Source organism: Rattus norvegicus, chromosome 4 (assembly GCF_036323735.1).
Source record: "Rattus norvegicus strain BN/NHsdMcwi chromosome 4, GRCr8, whole genome shotgun sequence".
In the NCBI taxonomy this organism is placed as follows: domain Eukaryota; kingdom Metazoa; phylum Chordata; class Mammalia; order Rodentia; family Muridae; genus Rattus; species Rattus norvegicus.
This window is the reverse complement of record NC_086022.1, coordinates 47,055,474-47,070,806: the sequence shown is the minus strand read 5'-3', so window position 1 is coordinate 47,070,806 and position 15,333 is coordinate 47,055,474. Positions and strand designations below refer to the sequence as shown.

The following is a 15,333-nucleotide window of genomic DNA, read 5'->3' as shown; positions in this document are numbered from 1 at the left end:
GGAGGGGGATGTTTGCCCGGAAACCGGGAAAGGGAATAACACTCGAAATGTATATAAGAAATACTCAAGTTAATAAAAAAAAAATTAAAAAAAAAAGAAATACTCAAGTCTCAAGTTAATAAAAAAAAAAAAAAAAAAGAAATGCTGGGCTAGAGGAGAAGAGCTTAGGAGAAAATGTGAAGGAGACTATTACAAAAACCCAGAACAGTACCAGGAGCCGTGAGATGGGATATAAAGAGAAACAAAAGGACCAGTAACGTGTGTGTGCGTGTGTGTGTGTGTATGTGTGTGTATGTGTGTGTATGTGTTTGTGTGTGTGTGCGTGTGTGTGTGTGTATGTGTGTGTATGTGTGTGTATGTGTTTGTGTGTGTGTGCCTGTGTGTGTGTGTGCCTGTGTGTGTGTGTGCCTGTGTGTGTGTGTGTAAGCACTTCAAGTCAAAATCAATGTCAAGTATACATGTATAAATTACAATTTCATCCCTGCCACATGGCAGCTACTAAATCTGATGCTTCTTTTAATCTCACACTTTCCCTTCTGTATGTGTTTTGAGTTGCTGTTTCTATCCTTGTTTACACTATATTTTATATCAATTAAATGTATTGGTGATATAACTATAAAATATTTGTAGCATGGAAAACCTTAGCCATTTGGGAGACTGATTACTTTACACATTATAACAATGCCATAAGATTAACTATTACAGCCATTTTTCAGGCAAACAAACCCAAGCTAAAAGATTAAGGTGCCCAAAACAATGTCATAAATGTAAACGAAAATCGCAGCTTCCTTAGCATTGTGCTCTATAAATATATGTTATTTATATAATGAAAAATTTAACAAAGGAGAGCTGGCAAGGACCAACTCAGAAGGAATGAGAAGGCCAGCCCAAGTGAACCCACAATATTGTGAAATGTTCGCCTTGCAGGTTTCAGGAGACTACCTTAGTTAACTAGGCTTGATTTAAGCCACTATAAGAAACTTCCCATAACAAGAATGGGAAGTTTGATGTGAGTACTTTTGGCATTACATAGGCAAACTCACAAATTCCTAGTTATAAGACATATACGCCATATACCATTTCAGGCAATTCGATCTCTATCAAATTAAAAAAAAATTATGAAACTTGCAGACTTTGAAAATTATTATAGGTGAGTCAAATAAATGATTAGGAAAAGTTCTTAAGAAATTTAAGTTTTAATTTTTAAAGATGACAAATGTTATAGCAAATCTATTTCGAGGGAAGTTTTGCTTGTCTCTGGAGATCAGGAAGAAAGTGGATATACCAGAGTCTCTGGAAAGCCGGTAACCCCAGAGGAGGACAGGAAGGCTTAGGAAGGGGATCTCTTTTGTTCATTTTTCATGTTGCATAGTACTTTTTCTAGGACCATGTAGTTGGTTAAGTGTTGTAAGTTACTCCTCTTCCCCTGTATATTCTTTTGTTAATGGGTTTAAAAAAGCAGTGCTGAGCTCTGTCTCTGTAATTTCATAGCTGAATTTCCTATGCCAGACCAGAGTCAAGGCATAAATGAAGGAACAAGCAGACCACCCTCACGGAAGCATGGGAAAATGCAGCTCAGCTGACACGGGCACCAGCACAGGCTTGAGCACCTGGTCTGATCTCCAGCCCACAGCGTTGTTGTCCTCTGACCTCCACGTATGCACCACTGTATGAACATGCCCATACCCATAAAATACAGGAAGAAAGCCAATCGCTGGGTGAAAAGAGAAGACCATCGCTTTTAACACATACTATGCATAAAAGTGTGTTCACAATGGCTCACTTTATACACAAGCAAAACATTTAGAAGAAATATAGAGGAAAAAATCTTCTCAACCTGAAAGCAGGCATAACTTTTTACATGGTGCATTAGAAAATGATAACTGGGCTTGGTCAAAATTTAAAACTCAACACTGTTAGGGGAACACAACAACAAAAACTACACACTACAAGAAAGTATTGTCAATATCTACATTTAACAAAGGGACTGTATCGAAATATATGAGGAACTCTCAAAACTCAGTAAGGACTTAATTTTTAAAATAAGCTATTTAAATGCTATTTCATCGAAAGATGACATACAAAGGACCAAGAAGTGTGTGAAAGTCTGTTCAACATATTTCAGAGTGAGAAATACGTGCACTGACATCACAGTACGACATCATACACTCACTCAACGGCGTGAGTTGAAAATGCTGACAAAGCAAATATTGGCAAGAATGGGGACAATCAACTGCCCTCCACTGCAGTAAGACACATATAATGATTCTGAAAAATGGCCTGGCAATTTCTCAAAAACGGCATTTCCAGGTATGTAATTGTTGAGCAGGAAAATGCAAGTCTAGGGTCTGGGGATGTAGCCTCATGGACGAGCCTTTGCTTAACACACATGAGGTCCTGCGTTGAATGCACAGCTTTAGAAAGTCAAATAGTCAGATAAAATCCAGTCGTGGCTAAGAAATGAAAATGTGTCCACAGCAGGAATCATCACTGAGTACTTATATGGTAGCTTTATTCACAAGAACTTAAGACAGGAATAAACTCACTGATGAACCAGGACATTTGTTTCTGTTACTCAACAACAAGAACTCTCAGTAGCTCTAACAGCATGACTGAAAACATCATTCTAACAAAAAGTATACATTGTATCATTCCATTTGTATGAAATTGTAACTGTGGGGACACATAGGGGAACTCTTTGGTGTGATAACAGCATGTTTTAATCAAGAATATAATAATACTGACTACAAGAATATACACATTTTGTCAAACTATACACTGGAACTGAATACACCGTATGTAACATCAACCATGTTAATTTAAAAACGGATTTCCCAGGGCTGGAAAGATGGTTCAGTAGCAAGAGACTTGTTACTCTTACAGAGGACTCAGGTTTTGTCCCCAGCACTCATAGAGCAGCTAATAACCTCATGTGACTCCAGTTTCAGGAGATCCAATATCCTCTTTTGGCCACTGGATGAAACAGGAATTAACTTGATGCACACACATTCCAGCAAAACAGACACAAAATAAAAATAAATAACAAAGTGGTTGCCCTTAAATATTCTTTCTGCATATTTCAAAATAGCAATTTAAGTAAAAAGTATTTTCCTTTGATTCATGTGTACTGGCATAAAAATTAAATTTCAACTATACTAAATTGTCTATACTAATTTAGTATTATAATGTCTATATTAATTTTGTATTACATAATGGCAGAAATGAATGAGATAGTATACAAGTTTAAAATATTCACTTTCTGAAACGTTATATAAAATATTTCCAAATCCCCAAGCAGTGTCTCTTTAGTCTAGAAACTACTGGTGGCAAACGCCAGTTTCCAGATAAAGCTGCTATTACATTTTCCATATTACATGCTTTTCTGCAATGTGACCTTGCCACTCACAACCTCACCACAAAATGGCTTGTACTTCCCTCCCTTTGAATGTTTAGCACCCTAGTGACTTATGTGGCCACTATTATATATGGAAGTGACTTCAAAGACCTCAGAAGCTAAAGCAAAGGAAACACCACAGCCCCTGCCTGCTCTCTCAGAATGCTCTGCCATGAAATATTACTTCCAAGAATTCAGCACCATGCTTTAGACACATGAAGAAGCTAAGAACAAGCCTTTCTGCCCATAGCTCCAGCAAGCCTGGAGTCATCAGGCAGGAGCCACAGCTATTCTGAATCCCTGGCTCACATGAACCTTAAAAATAGCTACAGAAATCTGGCTATAACTGCTTAAGAGATCAAAGGACAGGAGGAATAAGTGGGGCTTGCTTAGCCCAAAGAACAGTGAAAAATAACAATGCACACTGATTTTAAGATGATGTGCTTGGGGCTATAAGATAGTAATAATAACAAGATATAAAATAAGTCTAGTGAAGTTCAGATGAGAAATTGCAGGCTTCTGAGTGAGGCAAGGCTAGGATGGACCACCTGTGTGTTTTTCCCCCAGGCTAGACCCTACAAAATGCCTTTCCTCAATCTCTAGTAGCCACCAGGTTGGAGGAAATGAAAAAAGTTACAGCAGCGAAGACTGTGATTCCTTAGTCCACATATATGCTCAGCAGGCTTGCTGCTGTCCCAAATGTGTGCCAAGTGCTGAATCTTCAATACGTGCTTAACTCTGAATCACAACAGGGAAACAATTCTATTTTCATGCTATAAAGAAATTGCTGGCTAGAGTAACTTGTCATTACTACTTAACCTTTAAAAATGACAATTCAACTTTGCTCTGACATTCTAAAGCTATCAGTATCTGGAAACTTATCAGTTCCATGATAAATGTGCACTTTGTAATTAATGTCCCCCATGCTATTGCTCTTTTGGGTCATTGGTCTTGCTCGGAAAGATGACAGGTAAGAGTTGTTCACTGACATATTTCTGACATACCAGATACATGAAGAGTTCTTTAGCCTAAAACACAATCTTAACCCCTATATTAACCTCATATGATTCATCATATCATATTTCCAATAACATTCTTTAACCCACAGTCGATTCTGATGTTAAGAAAAAATGTTCACTCAATGTACTAAAAGGCTTACTTCATGGTGGTATCTGTCATGCTCTGGGGATACCTTTTCAACTGGAAGAATCTTTGTTTATAAGAGACCAATAATAATAACTGACCCAGTAACCCACTGACACACTGAGAACTCCAATGTGACCCAGACTGTGTGTTTTACATCTAAGAGTATATAGCTGGAACACTGAAGATTCCTACTTTTCCTTGGTTTGGTATACTTGCTTAAATCACACATTCTTAAATCACACATTCAAATAACTATCACGCTGACTTGGACAACATTTATACTAATAAAGTACTTTAAATGGAGAACATTCCAACTTGATAGGCTTTGGCCTTTTCTGCAAGACTGTTGTGATTACTTGGTGATATCTGCCCTGGGAATGAGCAGAAGTAGTAAATACACAGGCACTTTCCAACCCAAACTCACCTGACCCAGCTCTGTGCAAATTCTCCTTCACAGGTGCCTCCCTGGACCCTCCAGCCTCCCACCAAGTCTGAGGAAGTGATAGCTTCCTTTCCTCTGTTACTCTTTTCTACTGCTGGATATTATTTTATGGAGTTGACATTTGGTAAGCCTCTCCCTAGTGCATATGTCCCGACTCTGAAAAGACAGTTCTCCTAACAGTAAAACTTCATTTAATAAGCACAATCGAAATGTGCACAGCCAAACCCTGGCGGTATGTGTCACAGACACCATTTCAGTGCAGTCAGGTGAGAGCCCAGAATGTCTATGCTTGGTGCTCGTTTCTGCCTCATATATTAAATTGCATGATCATTTTTTAAATCAAAATTACCTCTATGAGCTAAGAATACAAACAAAATGTAGTGAAGGTCTTACAATTTACTATTATAGCGTAGTAAGTGCGACTTTGAATTAGTACCAAATGTGTACTTCCTAGGTAAAAGCATAAAAGTAACTACACAATTCATAGTTTGGTATACCAAATGATATTGTACAGAGAGTTAAAATAATTGATTATATCAACTATATATTATAGATATTTTGAGTGCTTAAAAATTACACATGTGCAGTGACTTTCCTAGCGCAGACTCCATAACAATAAGTACTGTTCACATCCTGTGTAATTCCATGGGAATTCTATGGGGAAAGTTCCATATATGGTAATTTTCCCTGATGGATTTCCCACAGTTTAGACAGGATATGAATCTGGTCCACTGTAGCAATGAAAACAGTGAGCCGCTGGAAGCTTATGCAACTTTTGCTGAACAAATTGTAGGCTAACAGGGAGCCCAACATTGAGGTGAATGCTAAGAAAACAATGGAGATTTTTATTCCACTTTTGAACTAGTGAATGAACGTGAATATATCCACAAAGAAATTTACTCCTGTCTTTGCTTAAAATATCCTCTTGGATTTAAAAGTTAGAATGTGAAATATCAACAGAGAAGGGATTCTAAAGGATGTCTCACATCAGAACCTGCTGTTAGAATGAGAAAAGCAAGTCAAAACATTACATGACCCTAAACTTCCCAAGCTCCTGTAAACGTTTATCCCAACGTAGGTCCCCGTGAGCCACAGTTACCTTCTCATGTCAACATACTTTAAACCATAGTTCTCTACATCCATGTTCTAAGTGCAGACTTGGGAGCTCAGTAAAGCCCCAGATAAGCATTTCTGTCTTTGAGATGAAAGCATCTAAAATCCAATGTAGCTCAATACTAGCAGGCAGATTAATGTATAAGAAAGGAAAATAGCTGGTTTCCTAAATTTCCCAGTTATACATGGCAAATACTAAGAAAGGGGAAACAGCAATCTTCCTAAAATTGCCAAGCATCCTAACAGCAGACAAGCAGTTCTGACATGGTTACTAATAATAATTTGGTGTTTATATTGAAAAATGGTTCATTTTAAAGGTGAGTTGGGACAACCATAGTCCCTACTCATAATTCAACGTATCCACGCATCACAGTAAAACAACAGACCAAAGTTCAACCATACACATGGCCAGCTGTCAAGAAAGCCCCTGTGGTGCACATAAAGGAGCTCAGCTTCTTGTTCCCTTGACAGATGTACTTCATTCCAGCAGCCTTGTGACCTAATGTTGCAAGGTGTACTCATCTGACTATCTCTCCTACAACTGCTCACCATTTGAGAGAATTGCTTTAGTTTTGACAACATGACACCATGGCTATTACGACTCTCCAGTTCCAACTTAATGTGTCTATAAGAAAAGTCATGGCAACAAGAGAACCTCGGTGCCAACCACAAAGTATGCAAGTAACATCAACAGATCTTTCTCATTGCCCCATCCAAGGTGATACAGGCCAATCACAGAGACAGCTCTGGCTCACCTGTCATTCCCACATTGTGCTATGATCAGGTGAGTGTGTCTCTCACTAGTTACTGTACTCCAGTGCTTTCTTTCCTCCATGCCTCACAAATGCACAAATGCATTGGTCTAGAATTCTCTCTCTCTCTCTCTCTCTCTCTCTCTCTCTCTCTCTCTCTCTCTCTCTCTCTCTAACATGTAGAAGAGTTTATTTGGGTCTATTGTTCCAGGGAATGTTCTCTTTAGTGAATCTGTTACAAAATGTGGAAGGAGAGATTAGATGATGCTGTTTGCCTTGGGGATCTCCTATTTCTCAGCAGGTAAGGGACTAATCTAATGAGGCAGGTGCTTTGGGAGACAAATTAATGTTCCAGGGCACAATTCCCACCACTGCATATCTTAAACAGTCCCTTTCATTGGCACCCTTGAGAAATGAAAAAGTTAAATACAAGAGGGGGCGGAAGCAGACCTAATCCCAGACTATACTAATTGAATAATGTTCATTACAGTTAAAGTGGTTTTGAGGGGTTTTATTGGGGGGGAGGGGATTGGTTTGTTTTGCTTTGTTTTTATTTTTGTTGTTGTTGCTGTTGTTTTTGAGAATAACCAGCTTTATGAGGGAGGATGGAAACAAATGGCCATACCAGTTTTCCTCACTTAACAAAAAGGGAACCATTTTTTTCTCCTGTTACCAGTTCTCTTTGAACTTCACAAAAGCTGAAACTTTGTTTTTCTCTTTAAAAGTTTCCAAGAATTTTTTTAATTTTGCAGAATCAACTGCTATTTCTACATAAACTTCATTAAATCAAGTTAAGTACTCCAAATATTCATGTAATGATGGCCTTACTCAATAAAACTTTATTAATGGCATTTTCTTCTTACACTTAAATTATCCTGACACACAAAACTAAAACTGTATTTCTTCAAAGCCAACAAAGAAGAAAAAGCATTAGTTTCATTTTTAGATGTGAAAATTTTCAGTAAGGAAAAATGTTAAATACATGTAAATGGTGACAATGACAGAGCACCTCAGGGTTATCTTGCTTCCTATGTTGTCATGATGAGTCTCCTCACGCTGCAGACAAGTTCATGTCAAAGTGGAGCCTAACGAGACAATGGCCAGTCTGTCCAGGGAACAGATATCCGCTGGTCAGAAAGACGAGAGTAGAATTGTTAGAGACAGATGAAGAAATGATGTTAGACGGCTAGGGATGGAAGAGTGCTTAGAAATCCTTAGAATGAATCACTTATACCATAAAAACAGACAAAAATGAAATAAAATAGACTATTAGACATGAATTGAATGTATTAATTACTTTACATGGTTATATAGGTCTGTAATCTTCAAGACGTTTGCTCTTTCACACCAGTTTTTGTCATTTAAAAAAGGCTGTTTGCCTTCTTTTTGTTTGTGGGTGTTTAGGAGAACAGAATTATTTAAGATAAGCAAATACATGGTCAGAGAGAAATATAATAATGTAGAGTCCAAGCCACTAAGGGACACCTGATCTCAAAAAATGTAAGACATAGAGTCAACTTAATTATACACGCAACTAGTCAAGAATTAAGACGTGTTCCCTTGTCTTATATGTAAAACAGAGAGAGAGAGAGAGAGAGAGAGAGAGAGAGAGAGAGAGAGAGAGAGGAAATATAAAAGATTAATGTGAGTCTGGGAAGACACAGATGAGAGTGGTAATTATCTCTTGGCAAGACTAATGAATGGGAAGGCCATCATTCTTCCTGAGGAAACAGAAATGTTATGTATCTCCTTCCAGGTTGGGGTGCTTCAAGCACAAACATGGGTGCAAAGACTTGGAAGCCATAGGAAGACGGATGCATCCTGTGTACATCGATCAGTTTAAAAAGCAAGCAGCTAAGGAATGCTGAGAAGTGGGGAAATCTTACCCAGGGATGAGCACACCAACTGACTATCCAGAACTGAGTGGTCAGCCCTGAAACTACAGCAGTAACAGTGTGCAGCTGGAGCAGGCTGTACTTAGATCTTAGGAACAGACATATCCACAAACGCACACGTGTATCGTGCTAACACTAATTAATGAAAAAAGATGGCATAAATTTGAAAGAGCGACAGAGGATGTGTATACAAGAACAGAGGGAGGGAAAGGAAGGGGGAAATAGGTTAGTGTATTGTGTCACATATGATTTTTAAGTAAAGAATCGATGCAAGTAAGGCACAGCAGCCAGTAATCAAGAATAAGACTCACAACATCTCTGAAGGAAGCGTCTTGTGTGTCCAGGATCTACCTCAGCACTGTAAGCAAGGTAGAAAAGGACTTCCTAAGCCAGGTCAGTGAGAGCTCCAAAGTTGGGCTGGGAGACTCCTGCTCAAGTAAGTAAACTTCGGAAAGTACCCAGTCCTGCATGTTCTCAGTGTGGAGAGGTCTCGAGCCTTCGAAATGCCGCCCAGGGTGAAGTAATAAAGGTGAAAGGCTATAGCTACAAACAGAGCATACACACTTAACTCTGAGTGCATACACTATCTCCTCGTCTACAAGAAGGCAGCCATTTCCAGTCCTAAATGTCCACTGGGAGCATGAGTACCTATGGGCTTCTTCTAGTCGCAAGCAAGAGATAAAAATGAATCCTCAGCCAAAGCAAAAAGGTTCTAAGTAAAAGCAAAAGATGCTTTAAAAAAAAAAAAACTTGCATGACGGTGTTCTGTTTGCTGAGCAGTGTTCAATTCTGCTCCAAAACGGTAGCTATGGAAACCAAGAGCAGTTTTTAAATATACCACATAGCACACGGGTGAGACTATCAAAAGATAAGGTTTGATGGTGAAAAAAAGAAGGCTGTGTCATCTTGGAAAAACAGGCCAACAATGGAAAAGACCCTACCCTAAGGTCCAACAATAGATTCCAACTGCCAGTAACCACACTCCTTTTCCTTTAATAAATGTAAATATTTTCATCCTTACCTAGGCTCTTAAACCAACAAGATTCCACTACTAAAATAAAGGTGGAGGACCTCTGCCACTGGACATCTGCTTCTTGGATGGCAAGAATTCCAAATGTACCATTAAATGAATTTTAAAATATTTTCACATTATTAAGAAACACCATTGTCTTTTGCTGACAGGATACTAAATCTCACTATTAGTGTCTTGAACTTAATTAGAAAATACGGTAGTATCAGAGATGGGAGGTTTCCACAATAAAACAATGAAAATGAGCTTTTGTCAAAGCCAGTCAATAAACAAAAGAACTGATAATTATTAGCTCTCTTCAAATGCTGCTGGTTTACAATACTCAGCAGTCATCCTGCAGTCGCATTGGATGGCTGTTACCAGAAAGTTAAGGTTACATTACAAATTAATCAAAATTAGATTTCCTCAATGTCCTACCTTACCCCAGCCCCATCCCCCACTGCAAAGCCAGGCCAGTAGGTCAAATCTCTAGAAACTCTTAACTGTCACCTTTGCTTACCAACCACAGCAAAATGTTCTTCAGGGGCTGTACAACCTCACTGACAGGTTATGTTACCTTATATCAAACATTTAAACAGTTCTCAGACAGGCTGGCTATCATGATTGTTTAAATACCTATTTGGTGTGTCTACAAGTGCTGTCCAGCCCAGCCCACTGTGCAGGGCCTGCTCTGCACCAAAGCAATTTCATTGTGTTAAGTTTAAAACAGATACAATGCTGATGTTCTGTGATGTTAGCCATCGTATCAAAATCGAAGCCATTGTAAAAAAACAAAAACACTGTCTTTAACTAAAACACTATTTATTGCTCTTCTTGAATCTACATGTAGCATCTACTCTAGTCAGTGTTTTTGTTAAAAAAAATATGGAGGAAAATATGGAGATATATAAAGACACCTTTCCTCTCTCCTTAGATGAAAAATGTGAGCCTGTATCTTATAAATGCTGTCACCTCAGAGTCCCCTAGCATCTATTTTAAGGTTTAAGGACATTAGGAGCCTCTGACAATGTATTGGTGACAGGCCTGATCCCATCAATTAGCAGGGTCTGAGAGGCTGCCTGGATCCCGTCTTCTTGCCTCCTCCCTCGTGGAGGCCTGGTTTTGACCACATTGACATCCCTGGCTTTAAGAATGAATAATCCACTTCAGGGAAGTCCCTTACCCAAGGCCAGTTCCTCTGTAATTAGAGGCAAATGCAAATATTATTAACCTAAGACAAAGTGCTATGAACTCAAGCCAGCGAAACCATGACAGCACACAGATTCTATAGAACAGAAAAGTAGGATCCATTTACTTACATGAAGATTCAGTACCAAACATGGCTGGCTCCAGAAGCTGTTTTTAAAAAAAATTTAGAAGAAAGGAAAGAAAAAGAAAAGGAAGTAAGAAAATGTAAGATGGGCATGTGCTCCTGAGAGCGAAGAAGCCAGCTACACGGCAGGGGTCATGGAGCCAGACAATGCAGTCCGAGCTATGTCCAGCTGCCAGAGTCTCCTCTGAGAGCTTCAGCTTTTCCTGGAGAATGGAAAGCCAGGTCTCCTACACCACCCCAAATCGAAGAGCTGCTTTTCAAAATCCACCAGGCACCGAAAGGCTGCCTCGGCTCTGGAGGGATGCAGTGAGGCAGGGCTAGGAAGCTAGCGCAGGGCAGGTCTGAGAGCAGCAGCACAGACACTGCAGTCCTCAGCCCTGCTCTAGCGGTAAGACAATAGCAGAGCTTATGCATACGCTGGATGACGTCAGGGACACTGCACAGACTGACTGCGCTGCTTGAACCAGAGGCTCCAGGGTTTCAAGGGAGCAGCGCGATTCAAAAGGGAATTCCTTTGTCACAGAACGCACAAGACCAAAAACCACAAGCACATTCCTTCTCCTGAAGAGCTCTTCATCCTGTGATGCCACTCAGAAAGAGACCTCAGAGAAATTTAAATACTGGCCTTCTACCAACTAACCACAGAGACACGCGGATCAGGGCTCTCGGTTACATTACAGCAAATAAAGCTTTGCAAGGGAATTAATGAGCATCAGAAACGAGAAAAACAATCTACACTTAAAAGTTATAACACGAGAGCTCCAGATTACTATCTCTAAATTACGGTGAGTTGACATCTAAGGTTGTACATTTAATCACAAATAGATGGAAAGCCATGTGCTACATATGTTTGGAGCTCTCACACACACATGAATGCATTAGGGAAATGACAGCCTCCAGTAGCAAAGGTTACACTTTCACTTATTGGCAAACGTCATTCAAATATGAAAACACGGAATATGTCCAGAGTTGTTGGTGCATATTTCTCCTCTTACTCCTTCTGCCTTACTTAAAGTTTAACCTTTTGAAAATTTCTATCATTTTTGTACTAACTCTAGCATTTGAAGGCTGTGTTCTCACACCTGCGTACACTTGTGGGCAAATGGGACTCTGTGACTAACGTATTTCTCCTTAACCTGCTCAAACAAAAAGAATTGAAAATAACAGCAATTTGCTTCTTGACTTACAGAGCAAATCAAAGTCTTCCTGCATTATCTTATTCCGGTTCTCCTAGATCTGGGTTTTAAAACACACATAGTAAAAGTACGTGAACTTTCCTTAGAGTGGCCTACTCCACTCAAGCAAAGCAGGAAGTTTGTTCAATGCTTTTAGAATTCTGAAATGTACAAAACGGGCATTGTGTGCGTAATACTCCACTTTAAAAATCATGTACAGGAGAAAGTTCAAGAGTTCAAGACCCAAGGCCCTGGGTTCGGTCCTCAGCTCCGAAAAAAAGAACCAAAAAAAAAAAAAAAAAGGAGTTCAAGACCCCCTCCACTCATTCTCAGCTAGTACACTTTCTTCTGTTTACAAAGAACTGTCGTAAAATGGACACAACTCTTAAACATTAAATGTAGGGCAAGAATGTGGGGTGGCAAATTACACCTAAAAGTACCATTAGTAGTTCCTCTGGCTATTACATGTAGACCTGCTTCATCATCTCAGCTGCTTGCATGACAGTTGGTTGTATTCACTGTACAGTTTGTTCACGATAAGCTGTCTTAACATCCATAACGCTGAGCCATTATGAGCCAATATGATTCAGATCCAGGAGGTCTGGTTCCACAGCAAAGCTGTTGGTCTGTCTGCTGTAACACCTCTTGAAAAGAACGAGCAAATAATTGCTAAAAATTATGTAGCATTTTTTAAATAAAAGTAAAACAAATGAGTTGAAAGTGTGGATAGAGATGAATAAAAAAATAAGTCACCAAAGAAAACTAAAAATTATAGAAGTAGTAAAAAAATCTCAGCAAGAATTAAATTGTAAATATGTAAAAATGCCCCTGTTTCTTAAAAAAAAAAGCCAACAGCTAAGGAGAAGTATGAATAATGCTGAGGTGTATCTGCAGCAAGTGGGATTAGGAATACACTGAGAGTGGTGGGACCTTAAAGCCAAGTTTATCTCATATGTCTTTATTTGCTTATTTACTTTTTCCCTGGGAAAGATTTGCTTTAAATTGTGTACAAGATGTTGTATGTGAAGTCATTGAGGTAATGGATGGATATGGCCATCAAAAAACTTAGAGAAAGTGGAAAAGAAGGTGGTGCCCTGAGGATGAGAGCCTTTCCAACAGAGGCCATGATGAGGACGATGCAAGGGGCCTGAGCCGTCACCAACTGATGGGGGCTCCCTGCTTCAGCTCAACCGTGAGCTCAATGCACAGCACAGAACAATGTCTCTGTTTTGGCACAGAGTTATAAGAATTAGGTTAAAGGTAATAATGTTTTCCAAGAAGCCTTCTTTTTAGATAATCTTAGAGGCATCAGTCTGCTAAAAACACTAGGCATCTGACAGGTCAACAACCTGGGGCAAAGTTCACACCACATGACTCCTGACGCCAAGGCCTGAGGTGTTTCAAACGCCTTAGAAAGTTTGTTTGCACATCATTGAATATTCCTCATTGACCAAAACTATGTCAGAAGTTTCATTTGCTCTAATTATCTCCTCTAGTATGTTCAGAGAATAAACACATGTTTTAATGTGTTGCCTAAGGGAAATGTAACGGAAGCAAATGAAGAAAATTAAACCTGAGTTAAAGTTCCTAAACACTCTACTCCCCCTGCCAAAAAAAGGTCACATAGATTTCAGAACCAGAGTAATTTTATAGTCTAATTATTAATGCCAAGGACTTTGCCCTCCCACTTATAGATACATTATTGTGAATTTTAGGACAAAATTAACAATGAGGGCCAGCAAGATGACTAGTCTGTAAAAGTATTTTCTGCACAAGCTTGAGGGCCTGAGTCAGCTCAGTCTTAGAAACCATGTAAGACTCGAGAGAAAGAACCAAACTTGGCCTATGACTTCCAAATGCACATTACGGTACATGTGCCCCCAGACACATAAAGCACAAATACATGAATAATAACAGTAATAAAAAGTTTTAATTCAGTTTTTATTAAAAAAAATCAGAGATCTGACTTGAAAATGAATTAAAATTAACAATGGGAGAAAATGCTAATATCCCAAATAATTTATTGTTCAAAATAATCATGATAAGAGAACAGGAGATGGCCAGTTACTAGTCACACAGGGAGCTGTGGGTTCAGTCCAGAGACCCTACCTCAATGAGCACAGCAGCTGGTGATTGAAGAAGACTTCTATGTCAACCTCCGGCCTCCATATACACATGGGCAAAAGTGACCATGCACACCACAAACTCAGAAAGACGAAATTATAAAATTGGAAACAGTGATAAATATAACAATAAGATCTTTTTAGATTTATCACTCTATCATTTAACACTGTGGTGGACAAGCTTCGGTGTGGAAGTGAAGGCGCAGGGACCTGTGTGGAGCTGGCCCTCTTCCATCTACGGCTGGGTTCCAGAGATCAAACAAGTTGCCAGGCTTGAGTGGCACTGCCTGCTGAGCCAGAGGAGGAAGTCAGGAAGCACTTTTAGGAGAGACCCATGCATACGTTTACACTGCCCTGCTCCTTCTCCATGGGCACAAACTAACACCTTCCTCTGTAGCACTTACTGCAGTCCTGGGGGATTGGATAGAGGAACAGGTATTCTGCGTGTGAAGTGGTGCTGTATACTGTGATGGTACACAGAAAGGAACTGGGGAATGAACGGTAGAGCATTTTAGCAAAATTCCCAGGTGATCCCTTAAAAAGGCGACATTTCAACAGAGATCTGAAAACAAAAAGGTGAAGTCATATGAATAACACAGACACCAACTGGAAGGCTATGGCAAAGTCCAGGAGAATCAGGGATGCTGGTGGCCCCTTACATTTTCTAACAGTGAATCTATTGATAAATCACCAAACATCGGTTTTCTATTGGAAGCTATCCCTTTTGATGCTCTAAAGGTATGATTGAGTAGGAGAGGGGTCACACTGAACTTTGCAGACTACACAATGCAGCCTCTATTCCTGCTCAAAATAATCATCTGTCCAGGAGCCGAAAACATGAGCTGCTCTCTTCAAAGGTAGTGAACTGAATGTACCCATGTTTGAAAATGAGTAAAGTAAAAAATAATTACAGAGGATAATGTTTGAAATAGCCCCTAACAATCCAATAGT

The 15,333-nt window shown here is 39.4% G+C and overlaps 1 protein-coding gene across 19 annotated transcripts in view; it reads right to left on the bottom strand.

Annotated features, from left to right (window-relative positions):
• Positions 1–15,333, bottom strand: part of ST7 (suppression of tumorigenicity 7) — a 248,072-nt gene that overhangs the window by 184,833 nt on the left and 47,906 nt on the right. For 2 of the 19 annotated variants that reach the window (XM_063285726.1, XM_063285730.1), the window contains exon 2: positions 11,071–14,944. The exons of 15 other annotated variants lie outside the window; for them this stretch is intronic. In XM_063285726.1, the coding sequence (XP_063141796.1) occupies positions 11,071–11,092 (22 nt within the window). In that variant the 5' untranslated portion in view covers positions 11,093–14,944. The remainder of the gene's footprint in view (positions 1–11,070; positions 14,945–15,333) is intronic. 2 more of the 19 variants (XM_063285728.1, XM_063285727.1) reach the window with 2 other exon arrangements.